At 40.1% G+C, this 18,700-nt stretch overlaps 1 protein-coding gene across 2 annotated transcripts in view; it reads right to left on the bottom strand.

Moving 5' to 3' along the window:
• Window positions 1-4,909: 4,909 nt before the first annotated feature.
• Window positions 4,910-18,700, bottom strand: part of LOC125710172 (inactive dipeptidyl peptidase 10-like) — a 126,498-nt gene continuing 112,707 nt past the window's right edge. For both annotated transcript variants that reach the window (XM_048979581.1, XM_048979580.1), the window contains 18 exons: window positions 18,252-18,406; window positions 15,573-15,670; window positions 14,888-15,011; window positions 14,490-14,528; window positions 14,180-14,287; window positions 13,905-13,996; window positions 13,679-13,726; window positions 13,190-13,311; window positions 10,663-10,707; window positions 9,926-10,024; window positions 9,717-9,786; window positions 8,962-9,156; window positions 8,443-8,497; window positions 8,194-8,293; window positions 7,560-7,618; window positions 6,326-6,398; window positions 6,022-6,095; window positions 4,910-5,869 (listed from right to left, as the gene is read on the bottom strand). In XM_048979581.1, the coding sequence (XP_048835538.1) occupies window positions 5,735-5,869; window positions 6,022-6,095; window positions 6,326-6,398; window positions 7,560-7,618; window positions 8,194-8,293; window positions 8,443-8,497; window positions 8,962-9,156; window positions 9,717-9,786; window positions 9,926-10,024; window positions 10,663-10,707; window positions 13,190-13,311; window positions 13,679-13,726; window positions 13,905-13,996; window positions 14,180-14,287; window positions 14,490-14,528; window positions 14,888-15,011; window positions 15,573-15,670; window positions 18,252-18,406 (1,691 nt within the window). In that variant the 3' untranslated portion in view covers window positions 4,910-5,734. The remainder of the gene's footprint in view (window positions 5,870-6,021; window positions 6,096-6,325; window positions 6,399-7,559; window positions 7,619-8,193; window positions 8,294-8,442; window positions 8,498-8,961; window positions 9,157-9,716; window positions 9,787-9,925; window positions 10,025-10,662; window positions 10,708-13,189; window positions 13,312-13,678; window positions 13,727-13,904; window positions 13,997-14,179; window positions 14,288-14,489; window positions 14,529-14,887; window positions 15,012-15,572; window positions 15,671-18,251; window positions 18,407-18,700) is intronic.

Genomic DNA, 18,700 nt, shown 5'->3' with positions numbered 1-18,700 from the left:
CCCTCAACGACAAAGAGCACAGCAAGTTAGCTGGGTGTGCAGTGACCTAGCAGAAGAGCTGCTTCTCCCATGTGCATGTAGTGCTGAAGTTAACAGAAGGCAGATGAAATGCTGGCAGGGTGAGGCAGCAGCAACGCTGCCCGCTAAGTCTGCCCCGATTTACAGAGGAATGAGTGATTAAGGCACACGGCACAAAACGGAGGCTTTAACTCTAGTTGTACGGATCTTCTCCCACTTAATGAATTTAAATGAATAATCTTTTCTGCTTTTTCTGCTTCAAAATATTTTTGTGGCATTTCTCCAAGAAGTATTTTATACATAAATTATTTACTTTGATGACTAAATTGTCTGTGTAAGAAACATATTGAGAAATATAAGTGAAACTGCTAAGAGGTATACATTTTGTTCATATTGTTGTATGCTTAGATTAAATACATTGCTGATGTAGTAAAATATTTATTGTGCGACTTAAAGCTGTCAGATTAATGCATTATTCATGTGAATGTGGTAGTTGTTAGGCATATCCATCCATCCATCCATTTTCCAAACCGCTTATCCTACTGGGTCGCGGGGGGTCCGGAGCCTATCCTGGAAGCAATGGGCACGAGGCAGGGAACAACCCAGGATGGGGGGCCAACCCATCGCAGGACACAATCACACACCATTCACCCGCACATGCACTCCTACTGGCAATTTAGTAACTCCAATTAGCCTCAGTATGTTTTTGGACTGTGGGGGGGGAAACCGGAGTACCCGGAGGAAACCCCACGACGACATGGGGGGAACATGCAAACTCCACACACAGGCGAAGACTTGAACCTGGGACCCAGAGGTGAGAGGCAACCGTGCTAACCACTGCACCACCATGCAACCTTTAAAAGTAATATCCTGATATTCTGAAAGTTTGTTTTATAAAATGTAAAATGTTTTTTAACCTAACCACCCCTCCACACACACACACACACACACACACACATGCAGACATGCACACCAGGAGAGTCACTAGAGATTTATGAAAAGGGGGTGCTAAGCCTTGTTAGGGGGGGTTATATTTAAACTAGTTAGTGTACATTTATTTATTATTTTTTTTGGGGGGGGCTAAAAACATTCTAGGGGGGGCTAAAAGCCTAATGAAACTCCTGATGTACACTTTTAAAACTGGTGCACAGTTGCACATCTTGTTTGGTTTACAATCTTTGATTTTACTTGTGATTAATATACATTGTACACATTGCATACATACCTGCAGATTACGGTGAACAAAAAAAAAAAACTTCAAAAAACATCATTTATAATGCTACATTTAACCCAGGGCTATTTTACAATTATTACTGATTATGGAATAAATTGTAACATTTCACTCCATGTGTTTGAGGCTAACCTTTCACTGTCTGATTGTGATACAGAGAAATTCCGTGCTGTTTAACAGAAGACACATGCAGGTAGTTTGATTAGGATTCTATAAAAGAGCTCCGCGGTACAGTCAGAAATGTAAAAAAACGTTACAACCATGCCCGGTGTTCCCTATTTACACAAACCTAGATAGCATGGCATGCTACAGCCCAAATAACTATAAGAACTGTACAGTAAATGCAAAAATCAGCACTGCATACTGCAGTTATCATTATAGAATATTATGTACTGTACATAACTGTATCTGCCATACTTCTATAACAACTGGGGGGTATTTCACGAAGGTAGAATAAGCTACATTTAAGTAGATGAAGATATAGTCCATTTAGCCCAGACTACCTTAAATCCAACAAGTTATCCGGCTAAGCAAGAAATCCTGCTTTGTGAAATACTCCCCTGGCCCCTCAGTAGGTTTGTTTACACCAGCATCACCAGAAACATGTGAGTAATGTCTTGCGCTATGACGTTAGGATGGCTACGCCGTCTCTAGGTGACAGGAATTTTTTAGCTCCATTTTAACCTTATGGGACCACCGTCTGAAATATCCTTATGTGGCGCATGACTATATTTGCAAAATTGGTTATCTGATAAACAGATGCTAAATGCTAATTTCTGGGACTGAAGTAGGTCTTTCTTAAAACATAAAGTGGCGTAAAGCAAACACTCTTAAAGCGAGGGATACCTGTCTCTGCAAAAAGGGAGCCTGACAGAAAAAGTTTGGGAACTATCATGTTAGGTAACGCTTAAGGCACCTAACATTATATTCCCATTAATTCCCTTATAAAGAGAGTGTAAAAACAATCCTGTCCTCCCTTTAATCTCCTGTCTCTTACTACAACTTATATACTTCTGCAAAATAATACTCATTTAGCAAAAATAAAGCTTACTTCTTATGACTCAAACAAGCAAATAACCCCTGAATAACCTGTGTACTCCCACTGAGTGCATAAAAGCATCGTAATAAAGTCTCCTATTATGTTTTTGAACTCCGGGGTTTTTGATTTGGCTTGGCTCAGCCATTTCCACATTGATTTAGAAGTACAAAAATCCACATTTGATAAATGAAATGATTTCCCCCCCCCCGCCCCCCGAGTTAGATTCCCTCTTTTCAAATTACAGCCTTTGTTTCTAAATTACAACCCTTCTTTCTAACCTATACTCATTGTTTTCCAAAATGAATTTTAAAATTCATTTAAATGCTTGCTTCAAAGTGATAATCTTCAAGGGTTTCCTTTCAGATCAGAATTACATTCTTCCCCAAATTAAACTCAGTGTTTACATATTAACAGTTCCAAAAGTACACTACCTGGGTTTGTAATGCCCTGACATTGATGCTTTTTAAAGGGTGTTAAAAGTTACACTTTACCAATAAGCACATTATATCCATATTCAGACAATTTCCCAGTAGGCCAAATGTTGGTTGAAATGTATTGACTCCTAAGTGAATATATGACTGAATCACCAGCCACTAAGTTACTATTGGCGATTTTCCACTTGCGTACAAGATCCGAGAGTTAAAGTGCGGTTCCAGATCGCTCTTTGTTTTCCACTGCAGAACGTTCGGTTTGGTGGGTGGTGGGGGGGTGACGGTGAAATAAAACCGAAGAGACGCTTATTTGCTGTTCACACATTGTACATCAAAGTTTACTACGTGCAGTTATTATTATTAGTATTATTATTATCAATTACTGAATGGTAATTTCCGCTAGCACGTCTGTGAGAATGTCATGTAAGTATCAACCGCTAGCGGAATTAGCATTCGCTTGCGTAAATTTGGATTACGAATCTTCAAGGGTTCTTCAGCTGTTCTATAGTACCTTTTTAAGTAGGAGGTTGGAAATGCTCTTGTTCCGAGTTTCAGGAATGCGCCGGTAAGTCGCCATGTCCGATACTAGTAAAAGAGAATACGTAGAATACGACATACGCTTTTTCCTTCGGACAATCCAAGCGCAGGACTCTGGTATTTCCGTACATTTCAACCAATCAGATGATGGTGACGCAACCAGCTCGGTATGATGACGCTTTCGGCCCTGCTCCCTAGCACAGGTGCTGCTCGCATGCTTCCCCATAGAAACCCGTCAGTTCGCGGTAAGGATCTGGTACGGTTCGCTTCCTGGTGGAAGTGGAAAAGCGCCGTAAGAGGCATATACCATATATACCATCACCATCTTTGCGTTACAAAACATATTTATTGAGATCGAGATCATTCCTTATCTCTTGTGTTTGTAATAAAAATAAAAAATTAAAAGAAACGTTAATTTTTACTTTTAATTCAGAGTGACTCAAGCAAATCGGTCCTATATTAATTTAAAGGAAACGACTATAATCGGCAACATGTACAACAGAGACCGCAAACCCGGGAACAAGACACCAGCAAACAGAGCTGCTAATAAGCCGTACACCAAATAGTTAATCGGTTAATATCTATCCCAGAAAACTAGGCTGAACCGAGCGCTAACCTCGTATGCACAGAAATTAGACGCGACAGCATCCCGCTATGACAGCAGCGGATTCAAGTTAACTAAAGCTTTTGGAAATGCCACTATTGCTATGAGACACGCACTGTCTTCTAACAAGTCTAAATAAGTAAGGGAGATAAATTATTTCCGGTTTGAGGCTTGGTCACATGATCATGCGTAACGCGCTGCTCCTTTGAAAACTCCGAAGGTCTATTTTGGAGTATAAATATAGTAACCATGTCCCTGCACATTAATTGGTTTAAATGGGTCAGTGTTTGCGTGGCAGGAATAAGATGAACTCATTGGGTATACAATATGGTGGCTACTTAGGCAATGGAATGCACTGACAACTAGGTTTATCCCTGCAGTGCTTTTATCACAATATGTGATGACTGCAGACATTGAGAGTGACAGCAGTGAAGACAGCATCTTCTGAGATCTTGTAGAAATCTGTGATTGCTGAGAGTACCACAGCTGGGAGAATGTGATGTGCAGATCATAGCTGTGCACTGTTGTAAATTCATCCTCAGTTCATCTCGGAGATTCAACAAGCTGACGACAGATAAATTTTCGTCTACAGAAATCAGTAGGAATAGCCGGAACGCCAGCTACTACGATAGTTTAATGCCACCATTGCAAAGAGAAAGGCCCTGGGGATTTTTTTTAATGTCTTATAACTAGATTTAAAGTTGTTAGTTACACACAAGTATAAGCAAGTTAAAGAGAGACCTGAAAAACAAAGCATAGCCTCTTTCAGTTCAATAGCTTCATATGTTAGGATACACCAAAAACCACCAGGTCCGAGGTAAATATATCCTCAGGTGACAGGATAGGAGATTCCAGTATGTCATCATTTATTTGATGGCAAATAAGTAATCATGCAGAAGTCATGTGTGAAAAAAATAAGTACATCTGGTAGCAAGTAGAACCTTTCACAGGTTTCAGTGTGTAGTGTTACACTGTAACCAAAATGATTTAAATGTTTTGTCTTTTTGCCCATGTATCTCGGTGAAATGCCACATTTATTCACTCGAAACTTTTCACAGCTCTTTACTTTTATTTTTTTATTTATAACCATTACTAGAAGACAATAACAATGTGTCCCATTCCACACAAACCTCTCTAATAAAGAGCAAAATGAACAATACCAAGCATTACAAAATCGATCCTAAGGAAAAAAAAACAAAAAAAGATTACCGAAACTGAAGGACGTCAGTTTAAAATAGTTCAAATAAATTATTCTCCATAGACAACTATGAGACATATCCAAAAAATATATATGTACACACTCTGTTGTACTGTACAAAATACCGTCCATATTGAGGTGAACAGAACAGGGTTGAGGAGCAATTGCACTTTTTTAAGGGATGTCACAGTAATGCTGAATTTGCTTCGCTGATGTCAAAAAAAGAAGTCAATCTTTTCGCTGTGATTGGTACATGAGAGGGAGGCTGGGAACAGCAGGGACTTCTGGGAATTATACAACTTTTTAAATATATACCACAACAAATAATTACATGGAAAAGCAAGGATAGCTAAAATAAAATAACCATGCATTGTAATTGTGGATGTAGAAACCAGTCATCCCGTGTGTATCTGTATGTGTAGCGGGGGCTGAAGTTATCCTGTGCTTCCAGGTGAAACATCTCTATACTGAAGCTTGAGTCGTGTCTTATTATACGAGGATCCTACAGTGCGAGTTTGGCCATTTTGCTGGCTGCCCTTTCATCGTCCTCCTTTCTCAGACTCTTGCCTCCTCTGTGAGTCTGGCAGCAGCTGTACACATCGTCCAGCATCTTGCGGCTTCAGTAAGTCTCATGGAAATTGGTGATTAAGTCCCGCCCATAGTGCATCCTTGCCATCTATTCGTCTTCCTCTGGTTCTTCTGGTACTAGCAAGACCTCCTCTTTGAGGCACTCTCTGAAGAAGGACACGAGAGACACGTAGAGATGCTGTGTGCTCCTCTGGGACAGGGTGTGGCCCTCGTCTGGGTAGATCTGCCAGGCAGGAATGGGGACAGGGTTGCGTGTCACGGAGTATGATTGCTCGAGTTAAGAAGTCGGTCATGTGAAGGAAAAACTTTGTCACCTTCAAGGGGAAATGAGGTCAAACAGAAACAGCGCTACGGACAACGGATCAATCAACATACCTGGACAGTGTAGTTTGCTCCAACTTTAATCAGGTTTTTAATCAGCTCTGCTGTGTGCTGAAAATGGATGCTGGCTGAAAAAAAAAGTAGTTGTGGACGATAATGAAATAATTCAGCCATGTAATTAAATACTCCACCATGAATACCCCAAAATCTATTTGTCTTCTCACTGTCCCATAATCATTTTGAATTTAACACTTTTTTTCGGTAACTGCTATTTTCATGATTTAAAAGTAATTTAACATGGAATCATGCCCACGCACATTCGCCCGTGTACTTTGTCGCTCCTGACGTCTTTGCTTACCATCAGCGGTACCATGGACCAGCATTAAGTTCTTTTCTCGCAGTCCTTGGACGTTCTGCAGCACACTGGAGAACTGGAAGGTAGCATTTGTTAAACATCAGTGTGTTCAAGGCCGTCTTTCAAAGACTAGGTATCAGACAGGCTTTTTCATTCACGCAGCATTTCCTCAAAGTGACTTGAACAGAGGTCAGGGGGACCTCGCCTCAGATGCCGCTGGTCGGCTTTGATCTTACACCATGTCGAGCTCTCGTGCTGTCTGAGGGCTTCGGGGTCGGCTGGTTTTATGCTGGATTAATTAGAGTCACCAAAAGCTTTAAATAGCATCACCTGCTGTTTACACGTCATATTAATAACTTTGAAAACAAAGTAGATAGCAGTGTATGTTTTAAATTACAACTCAATCCTATAACAGCAATCTCTGGATATCCACTGTGAAAATGATGAAATTAGCGCTCCACATAATTACTGAAAGCTACAAGTAACCTTCAGAGCCATGACTAAGAGTGTTTATAGAGCTTTAAGAGATCACATCAAATGCTTACTTAAGCCAGTCTGCTCTTCTTTTGAGACACTTCCTCACTGACTAGATTAGTTCACATATGTGTGTGTTTTACTGCCCACTTTCATCATTTTAATAAATATTGTTCACTCACTCAGTCTCACACTACAGGCCCCCTATTCTCCTAACCACATGTATTTGGACTGTAGGATGCACCTTCCATTAGAGGATCATGGGTATCCATGAAATTTTATTTGTTTTTTTGTTTGTTTATTTGTTTCTGTTGCCTTCAATTGTATTGACTGCTGTCCGGTTCTGATATCTGTAGCACTTTTCTAAAGGAACTCATTATTCGAAAATAGAAGTGAAAAGGCTATTTTTAATCTCAGAAACACTTCTGTCTAAGTAAAATTGTAATACAAAATTATTTTGTATTAAGATATTTTGTGCTGCTAAAGCGAGTGTAAAAGGTCAGTAAGATTAGCGCTCTTAGTTAACATTATTCAGAGAAGCTTTTAAATGTCAAACGTGATTGCCTGGATCTTTCTTTTGTGTGTCACAGATACCGAGAGCACTGGCATTGCGGCATTAAAAGTCTCGGCACTTGAGGAAAAGCAGTTTCTATCCTTCACATTTACTTTGGTTTTTCTGCCTGGCCCCCGTTACCAAAAAGTGCTCAGCAATGAAAACGATTTAGCACCATTGTGAATGAACGTGAACGGGGTAACAGCCTACCTGGTACCTGTTGTCGTTCTTCGCTGGCATCCCGAGGTATCGTTCAGAAAAGGCTGATGCTGGCGGGGTGAGACACGCATGCGGCAACATGAGCAAGCAGGGCAGGAGGGTGCCCTACCGTGTAGATTTTCATATTATACATCAGTTCTCGTCCTTTTTGCCGTGCAACATTTCTTTCACTTAGAGTTTGGGTTGCTGCTTGTTAATAATTACTGTCGCAATTAATTCAGCGTTTTAGATTGTTTTGAAAATACATCATCGTGTTGCTTATATCTCTTCACCTAATCTATTAAATATTGTGATTCTGGAGACAGGTACACATTAAAAAGGAAATGTGATTATATAATTAGAGCCTAGGAATTGATTATAATGAACAAAAGAATGTACATGTTCCCCTGTGTACTCAGTTTGAGACGGCTGGCTTGGATCTTCAATTTAATGGTGGTTTAAATAGGTTCCATAATCAATTGATTTAATTCATGTCAATTAATTTACTTTGAAAAGCTCATTGGTATGAGACAGTATGTAGTTGCATTAGAGCAGAATATGAATGTCCTGCGCAGACTGGAAAATGTGCTGCATCCTTGTGATGTCATTGTCTTTCAGGCCACCAAAGCAAAGTTTCCAGCCTCACCGTAGAGTTTCCAGTCAGTAACCGGAGACATAGAGGCTGCACATTTGACCAGAGTGTCCGTTGATTTAAGCATCATTAAAGTGATGTATCCTCCATAGTCCTGTGAAGGAGCATAAACATGTCCACATGTTCACTCTCTGGATTTACATCCAGTGAAGGGCGTTCAAAAATATCCTCAAATAGTTTAGTGGGTCATTCAGAAATACAAGAAATAGTCAATGATTTCTAAAGGCAGTACAGCGTACCTACCTTCCCGAATATCCCTATCCGTGTGTGGTCAACGTAAGGGAACTGCAGCATGTACCTTAGATAAAGAGACAGCGAATAACACTGTCGTAAATCACTGATCCTCATGTAAGACTTATTATATAATTCACACATGCGTCCCTCTATCAATCCACAACTACTGATCCAGTAAAGGACTGTGGTGGAAAGACGTTTCCGAAAGCAATGTAACTTGATGACTTTATACATTTACAGAGGGCCATACTTCCCGTTTCTACTGCTTACATTTCCAAAAGTAACAGACATTTTATTCTTATTATATTCTACAGATTCTACACTTCGAAAGATGTTACATTTATGGAGAAATAGCAGTGAAATATTAATGATTTCTGTGTTTTGGCTCTTTAGTGACTCCAGTAGTTGGAAGGTTTACTGATCAATGTCTGAATGCTGAACCACACTGCTTACAGTATCTCCTAACATTTTCAATTACAAATTAATCGATGTGCTCCAGGCCAAAAGCTTGATTATCTGATTACTTACTCCAGAACAGCAATCTGGTCTTGGACCTCCACGGATCCCAGACGCTCGTACACCGCATGCAAAACTCTCTGGCCCTGGAAGCCAGTTCCCCTGCCATCCAGTCGGACCACGATGACATTGTCTGAACTAACCAGAACTGAGTCCCAGTCCAACAGAAACTGGTCACTCACTGATTGACTCCCAGGAGCTCCATCTCTGCAAAAGATGAACTAAAAATATCTTAGCATAGAAGCCCTATGTCTATAAATAATGGCATTATTATCTATTTTTAAGAAAATTAGATAAATTATATCTTATGTTTAGCAGATGCATCTCCTATACACATGAATGGTCGAAGTTGTCGACTTTGCCGGCATGAGATATTCAGTTCAAGGCAATTCTGCACATTTATTTACATGTAACAGCTTTATTACCTTGTAAATAGTCTGTAAGGTTTGCAAACTACCTCAGTGCTTCTGATGTAGTTAATTTTAGGTTTATAATGGAATAATATAGATTTGCCGTCAGATTTCTTGCGCGAGCATAAGGGCCTGAAAGCGTGAGTCACACCAGATGTGCGAGAGTTGGCAACCCTGAAAAGTCAGTGAACAGGGACTAGACTCTGTCTCTGCACACAAGGACTAAAAACTTTATCAACCAAGGGGTGCCTTTTACTGTTTACATCAAGCACTAAATCCACAGTAGCGCTAAATCCAGGAATTAGGGCATGTCCCAAATGCGACAGGGTCTTGTAGGAAAGCCCATCAGATACTCACACGACAAGGAGAAGCCCATACTGGTTCGATTCGGAGAAATCCGGTGGGAAGGAGATTCTTAGTGGCAGTTCTAAATATAACAGTAAATGTAAAGCTGTTAATAATTCTGCTCATAATTATTGGAAACAATAAACCTCACAGAAAGAGCTTTAAAAAATTAGCTGTCTGTTTATCCATCCATCCATCCATCTGTCGTCTCATCTGTTTACCAAAGTGTTCTACATGGAACAGCCTCAGTTGGGTCTGCTGAATCTTCTTGCTTCTCAGGGCTGCTTTGAGAACTGTGTTCTCCTCCAGTGCAAAATAGTCTGTGTGAAGTACAAATGAGGCAATCAGTAAAACAAATAGGCTGATAGTCAATGGCAAAATGACAGACTCCACAGCCAGAGCCTTTAAAAGCCAGTTGACTAAAATCAATCCTTATTGTTTCATTGAGATACTTTTATCAATAAAAGGAGGAAACATGTAACAGTAATTAAATTTGACAATGAGTTTAAAGTTTAAATCAGATATCCAGTTATCATGCAGTGTAAACATAAGATAATTTCCTAGGCCTGTCAATATGAAAGCAACATGACATAACTGCAGTGCTAACAGTGCATAACAACGGGTCGAACTCAACCAATTTGCAGCTCATGTTAATACAGACCAATATGGAGCAAGTTGGAAAGAAACTGAATTACTACAATATAATTCACACAATTTAAAAACGAAATACCTTAACAGATCACAGGCTTTTTCATGTTTAAGTCTTGCCTTCACCTGTTATTTGCATTTAAATGATTCCTAAGTTTTAACTACATGTTTAACATATTTTTTTACACCGATAAACAGAATTACACTTTATGAACTTCCAGAGACACTTGCAGGAAAATGGCAACAAATATTAAATTCTGTATTCTGGTATGAGGTTTGAATCAATGAAGTGCATGGAAAGAAATCTTACCGTTGGTATTTAAAGTGTGCAAGACCACTGATGGTGCCTCAGGACCTGCATGAAGTGAAAGAGAGAAAATGAACACAGATGAATTCACTACATCTACACAGGCCACAACTTTGACATGCTGACACTCTGCAGTAGTCTATGAAGATTAATTTTCTTCCTTTAATGTTGTGCAGTAAGAGATGTCAAGACCCTTTAATAGAGTACCAAGTGATTATGAGCATTAATTATTCACACATTTTCGATTAAAAAATGCTTGGGTTTTACTGCTGAGCCTGACTGCTGACCTGAACTATAAGTGGAATAAAAAGTTCTGCTAACGTTTACCTCACAATCATTACTAAAAATAACTTGTCATTTTTAAAACATGGATATGCTTTGGCTTTTTTTTGGCTGACAGTGGTAGTAGGAATGTGTTTTTGAAGGTCACGACGTTGTCATTAAACTGAAACTAGATATGGACTTTAGGGCAGCATTTTCCTGGATATGTAAAGTATCATCAGCCACCTGTTTTTTACACCCATTACAAAATCATTTTGGCAGTACTTCACATGAAACATAAGGACAACCACAGTGTTGTAGATGACTGATTGATTGACTGATTGATTTATTGATTGATTGGTTGGTTGACTGACTAATTGATTGATTGATTGATTATGCAGTGATTACTAACTTTGCATGAACCTTTCCCAGTATGCTTCCTCACAGTCATTCCCTGAACAATAAGTACGAGGTAAGCTCATAGAAACCAAAGCATGTAACTCAGAAGCTGCAGATATTTCATTTTATCAGGTATACCTGTCTAGTAGTACTGGACAGGGCCCCTTTTGCCTACAGAACAGCCTGAGTTCTTTGAGGCATGAATTCAACAGGAATGTCACTAACTGGGTAGTTAGTCACACCATTCTCTGTAAACTGTACAATCTGTATTAAGTGAAAATCTCTGGAGGGGGGCTGTTTCTGAGATGCTGGGCTAACGACGTCTGGGAACAATCGCCACACCACATTGAAAATCACTTAGACGAAGTGCCTTAGCTGTCCCAAAGCTTATTTGAATGTATGTGAAGCTCGTGACCCCGTCTGTTGTGTGTATTGAGTCACACGATCCTCTGAGTTTAAGGCTGTTGGTGCTAACGAGCTGGTATACCTGACGAACTGGCTGGTCTGCGCATTGAATATTGTATGACTGTGCCCACAGCGTCATGTACTGAAGAACCCTGTCAGCATTTTACATTTTGGTAACAACGGTTACAGCCTCACATTGAGAAAAGATGTCCTCAGAAAAATCCATCAGCGCTTCCCTGTAATCTAATTTCCTTTTCATATTAAAACATGTCAACATACTGTTCAAAAGGTATGTTTATGGTGATGCCAAAAGAAACACACTATTCAGCATGAAGCGCTACAAAGCCAAGATCAAAAAACCGAGTTCATTGGCAGACTTACAAAACCTCTTTACAATGCACTAAATAATGAATGGGGTGCTTAATAAGCACAGACGAATTATGCCGTATCGTCCAGAGAGAGCTTCACACTGCTTTAAACTGACACTCAAATAGAAGGTGATGAGATATTTCAGTCTTTACAAGACACAATTAGGTCTGTTCATCCAGATATTTTTGTGTACATTACTCAGTATGTTTTAAGACAGGAAATGATCAGTTTTCACACATTTTTAAAGCTGTTATCAATTAAATGTGCATTTTATTTATCTCTGTTTTAGAGGCTGAAATCTAGAAAATGGCAGAGTAACAGCTTGGTTACAAAAATGAACAGTATTATATGACACATGAAAAATGGACTTAGTCTGCTTTCCTGATGGATAAGTAAATGCCCTGAAGTATACATGAAATAATAAAAAATCATTTTGATAATATATGACATTTTAAAGTGTTTGAAAACGGCAATTTTATGGGATGGAAATCACTAATGTCTTCCTCTTCAATACACACCAAAGAAATGGATGCTTTTAATCTTGATTTTGTAGTTTATGATTTTGTCCCCCAGCAGTATACTTCACTATACTGTGAGAGTCTGATCAACAGCGTTTATCATGGCATTCAATGTAATGTGATCTAACCAATCAACTTTTGCCACAGGGTCACATGTTCCATGACAAATCAGTTAAGGATGCTTGCTTGAATGTACAGTATATTGTTCGTGATGTAACGCCACCCTTTTTAGCTGCATAACAATAATGGATGGTGAAGGCATGGCCCTGACATCTGTCAAGTCAACATGGCATTAAAGGCTAACTGTCGTCATAAAGAGCTCAATTATGTTTAAGCTAATTTGATTCTTCTGAAAGTGCTGTTGATTATTTATGAAACTCATTTTTGTATCTGCTTTCTTATACTTGATTTGACCATATTTGTCAGTACTGTGAATAGTTAAATAATTAAATATTTAACTTACTTGGAAAAGATATCAGTCATTGGAAACAATGATAAATGAATGATAGAAATACAATCAGTCCTGGAAATGTCACAGAACACAGCCCCGGAACTCCGAAGATCCACCTATACCTCACCTTCACAGTGAAGCAGGACATACTGAAAACCTGGACTGAGCTCAGCACTGAAGTAGGTGCAGCCGGCCTTGTTCAACTCGCACGTTAGGCATCGCCGTGGAAACAGGCCAACCGTCGAGACACTGGGGACAAGGGATAAAAGATGCAACTGAGTGTGAACACATTCATCTTGAAAAGGCAGACAACACTCCATACAAAATTAACAGTTTACATGGACCATCCACCCTTGGGAGAAATCTGTCACAGGCTTTTTATGAGATTCAAACTGAAATATAGAACTCAGTATATATGTATAGGATACAGTTCAGGCATGAACTGATGATAACATTCTGAAAGATTTATAATAAAAAGATGCTTGAATATGCAAAATAATTTAGATGTTCACTCAAATGTACTGGTTAATCTCAGTAATTACTGTTTGTGTATAATATCGACAAGCAAAACATTTTGACAATGGCGCATGTTTCAATGAGGTTTTTGCTAGATCACCTGAACAGCTGTCTGCTTTCTGGGGACTCCTCGGTGCTCAGGAAGTATCTAATTGGGTGAAAGGAGAGACCTTCTTACTTTAGCTTCCAGTATTCACACTCTAACAGAAACACTGCAGTGAAGATCTGCCCACAGAAAGTACACGAGCCCAAATGAAGGACACCCGCAAGGAAGCATACGTCCTTTTACTTTGCAGTCAAGAGAGTAACAGAGAGCGTGAACTCACACGTTCTGGCTGTTTTCATCGTACGCTAAGATTCTGGCCACCTCCCAGTTGCCAGATGTTAAATGTCGAACTTCATTTTGCTCAGCTCTGGACTGGGAGAGGGACAGACAGAAGGTGTAGAAAATATAAATATGATTCTTCCTAGGAACATTGGTGTTGCCAACTATGGAATTGGAGAAATCGACACAGACCCAGCTAGTTTTGCATAAAAGACAGGTAGCACTCTTAATAAGAGTTTATAGCAGGACCAGGACGCCCACCCCACCACATCCCACCTGCGTGGTGAACATGGCGACGTGATGGAACTCTCCTCGTCCACCCTGCTTCACTGGCACTGTCAGGAAAAACCTTCTGCCATCCTTAGAAAAGATGGCTTCCTGGTTCTGCAGGGATACAGTCGCCATAGCGACATAACACCGCATTGCCGTATGTGGATTTCAATCAGTTCAGCCCAGAAACTATGACACTAAGTGACAAGTACCAATTAAAAATTCTAGATTTTAATTAGCGACCTTTTGTGCCGAATTGCATATCCGCAGTATATTTATTAAAAAAAAAAAAACACTACAGAAAAACATGGACTACCTGTTTAGATAGCCAGACGTCTGAGGTCTCCTCGTGTCTCTGAAACAGGAAATCCATGCAGTGCTGTGATGGCCATTTAGTGTCATTGACATACAGTACACAGAGCCAGTACTTTACTACGTTTTTTGGGAATTTTATCACTTACTCCAAGAGCTGAAACCCAAACATGCACAACCATATACAGACACACACATCTTACTTCCAGCTCTTCATTTATAGGGTTGTTGGGCGTACAGGTTTTCTCTTCAACACCCTGATTACTAATTAGAGCACTGATTAGCTGAAGAGGCTTCACACCTGGGTTTGAGCAGCTGAATTAACGGTCATCCCAAAATCCTGCACTGGCCCTTTGCCGATAAGATTGCTCATCACTGACCTAAAGAATAAGGTGGGTTTACCTTGATACAGGCACCGATGGTGGTGTCACACACGGCAAGGACGGAGACATTCTGGGCCCGGTTCAGCCACCTCACAGCCGCTTTGGTGCTGCTGATCCACTTAAACATCACCACATAATGCTCTCTGTGAGGGAGACAGGGGCAGACTGAACTTACTGCTAAGTTTGCTGTTGCTATGCTAGCAAATCACAGAATTTTAGCATGTTCCTTACATGGAACTGAACTCATTGGTGATTCATAAAAAAACTAAGTGGCATGAAACTTAATAAGGCTATTTTCCTAGATGCATTTACTCACACTTTTATTCAAAGTGACTTAGAGTTACGGGAAAGGTTACATTTTATGTGTGTTCTGTGAACCCATGGCCTTTGCATTATTACATGTACTACATGTTGAGCTGCAGCAGCTACGTAATGCCACATGCCTTCCTTCTCCGGCTTTATCTGCATAGCATTAAGTTAATAATAACTTCCAGTCCAATACACACATAGTAAACCGGGTGTGCATGTCTGGTGAACCTGGCAAGCTGTTACATGCTCCCTGGTAAACGTTCACACTATGATGGGTAGGTAGGCGTAAAATTGCCAGTGTCCCAAATTGTGCCACACGGACATTCTCATATCACATTGACCATTTTTATCACCCACAGGGAGGTAATGGTGCTGAGATAAGCACACATTCCCACCTGACTTTCAAGTTCTCGGGGGGCAGGAGCTCTTGGGTGTGCGTGGGTCCATAGAGATTGACGACATACAGCTTCACGGTGGGGTTGGGCTGTCCTGCCTGTTGGCACACAGGTCACACTTTGTGAAACCATGTGGTTGCAGAATCACACATTTTTAACCTATAATCACACCTTGTGCTATTAACATACACAAATAATATCCTATATGCATCACCTCAAAAATGCACAGTATATAAGAAAAACAGTTATACAGTATACAGCTCTGGAAAAAAATAAGAAAACACTCTACAGGCAGAAGGCTAGACTGTGAGGCAGGCTGCTTCCAGGCTCAAAGGTTCTACATTAGCAGTACACAAGAACAAGGTGAAACAGGAGATATTGCAAATAACCAAAAGCCAGCCAGGTAGAGGGCAGAAGTGACTTTCTAATGCCAGAGATGATCATCAACTTATCCAGCAGTGCCTCATAAATCGGAGGTTGACCTCAAGTGACCTTCAAAAAGAGTGGGAGACATTAAGTGCCGGTGTGAAGTGCACTGCTAGGACAGTTAGGACCCGTAAAGCAAGGAAGAAACCCTTCATCAGTGAGAAGCAGGGAAGAGGCAGGCTGAAGTTTGCAAAAAACAAAAAAAAAAGTGTATTTTACACAGATACATTCCTATAAACTGAGAAATAAGTGAAACTAAAAATGTTGCTGTGGTCTCTTATTTTTTTCCAGAGCTGTATAAGAAAAATAGATACTTTCCAGTGAAGGCTACAGAGGGCCTCAGATAGAACACAGCTCCTCATTAAAGATGTGCCACAAAGATGCACTATTCCAGCAGACAGTGTGTGTTTATTTTAATTTAATCTATGTTATACCCCATGTATTCAATCCCTTCACAATCTCTCAAACACAAAAATAACTACTGTGAGATACCTATTAATGATCACCCCCCTAATTCTGAAATGTTGCTTGCACTACAAATATTTAATCAGTAATATCAAATTTGATGTCGATATTGGGTTTACAGAATCGTAATTTCCTCAGAGAAGGTTGCATGGCCTGAATGAATGATTGATCAGTTTATTTCCACCTATGCATTCTGGGCAGGTACATATGTATATATATATATTTATTTTATTTTCTCCAGCAATGAGGTGAAATGGGTTTAAGAATAGTCCAGCTGACTGAGGCACTGGCCAGGCACATATCGGACGCTCATAGCAGACTGAGACTGAGACTGAGACATAGCAGACTGAGACTGTCATTAGGAAGATGTCAGCAGGAACCCCAAAGTGGCACCTAATTTGGCACCGTTCCGTCAAGAGAGGCGGATATAAATGAGCCCAGGACTGTCAGCAGGAGTCGAGGTGGACAGGCGAGGAGGTGAAAGGGAGGAGTATGGAGGAGTGGGCAGGACATGTGAGGGGAAAATGAGAGGAGGCGTCAGAGGGAGAAAAGGTAAAATACCCATTTTACATGCTACACATCTCTTCTAGAATTGTCAGGAGATGGATGACACTGAACATTAAATGAACTAGAATTAGTGTTTTCTAAAGGTAGGGAAAAAATCTGCCTCTTTTAATTAGTGATTACAATGCAGGGCATTAAAAACAGCCAACTATAACAAGCCCAAAAACCTGGAGTACAACATATTTGGCCAAAGATAAGTGTCAAATTCGTTTTTTTTTTTTTTTAACAATTAAAAGCCTCAACAGTCAAACACCAACAGATTTATTTCATTAAATGTCCAATATAATTTTGTGCTGAAGATATCTTACACAAGCTGTTGGCTATAGTGTGACCACTTAAGCAGTTAAACGGTTTTTGCTGATATTAAAGCTTTCTGAGCTTTTGTAAGTGAATATTGTTTGTCTTTTAGCTTTTATCTTGAAGTAGGAGTGAAAAAAGACAATCTGAAATGACGTGATAATCTTATACTTAGGAATCAGTCAGAGCTTCCATCGATATACTGGGCTTTGTGCAGTGTGTATGAGCGGAATCAGAGAGGATGAAGCATAATTAAAACTGCAAACACACCAATGCTTTCAGATGGTTTGGCTAGTAAAAGCCCATAAGCATAAGCTCCCAATAACAGCTTAAAGGAGAGATTTAAAGGAGTCCTCCCCTGGCACCAACACAGGAACACTGTGAGCCAGTAAGAAAAGTAACAGGGTCCTACTGAGCCCTGCTTCAGAAACCAGACAAAATCTTATCCCTCCAAAAGGCAAATGTTTTCATATGTAACCGCAGAATATAAAGGCATACTTACAGGCAAATAGTTTAAGACTGTTTTTTGGTGAATTTTCATTAAGCAATACTTTTGCCGAGTTCCCTAAATTGATGAATGCTGTAGATAGCATGCACGCAATTTCCTTGCTGAAGTGATAAACCTGAATCTTCTGGAAAAAGCGTTAAAGAATTCAGTCAAAGGGTGCTATTTCGATTTCAAGAGGTTCCCAAACAATTTGAAGAGTTTTGTCCGGTGCAGAAATGTACATTTAAGATAATATTTCTTAAGAATGTCCTTCAGTTATCTCAGGATCATTTATATGAGACTGAGAGATTCATCCTTTACTGATACTGGATTCTGCAAGCGCCGCAGTCAATCTGATGCAGCATCTAAAATCCATTACTCTGTTATCTGCCCTCACTAATTCGCAGCAGGGAAAGAACATGGTGTTCACAGTTTCACACCTTGGGGTACGGATACTGTGTCCCTCTGGGATAGGAGCTGCCGGTGAGTCTGGGAAGGGCCATGTTGGGCACCAAGGTGTCATTGATCGTGAGGTACGCCAGCTTTTCTCCATCTGGGGACCACCAGTGAGCTTTGTGAGACTGAAGAATCTCCTCTGAAAACAAAGCAAATGACATCATTATTCCCTGGGGTGACAGGCCTGTAGAAAGACCCCTTTCAGAAATGCTGGTATTACTACACAGTATAACACAATTACTAAAGAAGATGTTCAGAAGGTGTTACTGGTGCAGCAAAAAAAAAAAAGGTACATTCTCCTCAGCACTCATCCTCTCAGGAATCCTGCAGAGCTTTGATGTATCAAAACCACCAGGGAGGACCAACCAGAACCTCAGAACTTATTCTCGCTTTACACTTTTCCAGGCAGAAAGTGTACAGGGATGAACGCGTG

Source organism: Brienomyrus brachyistius, chromosome 16 (genome assembly GCF_023856365.1).
Source record: "Brienomyrus brachyistius isolate T26 chromosome 16, BBRACH_0.4, whole genome shotgun sequence".
Taxonomy (NCBI): Eukaryota; Metazoa; Chordata; class Actinopteri; order Osteoglossiformes; family Mormyridae; genus Brienomyrus; species Brienomyrus brachyistius.
The sequence above is the reverse complement of the archived record's forward strand: the minus strand, read 5'-3'. Positions and strand labels throughout refer to the sequence as shown.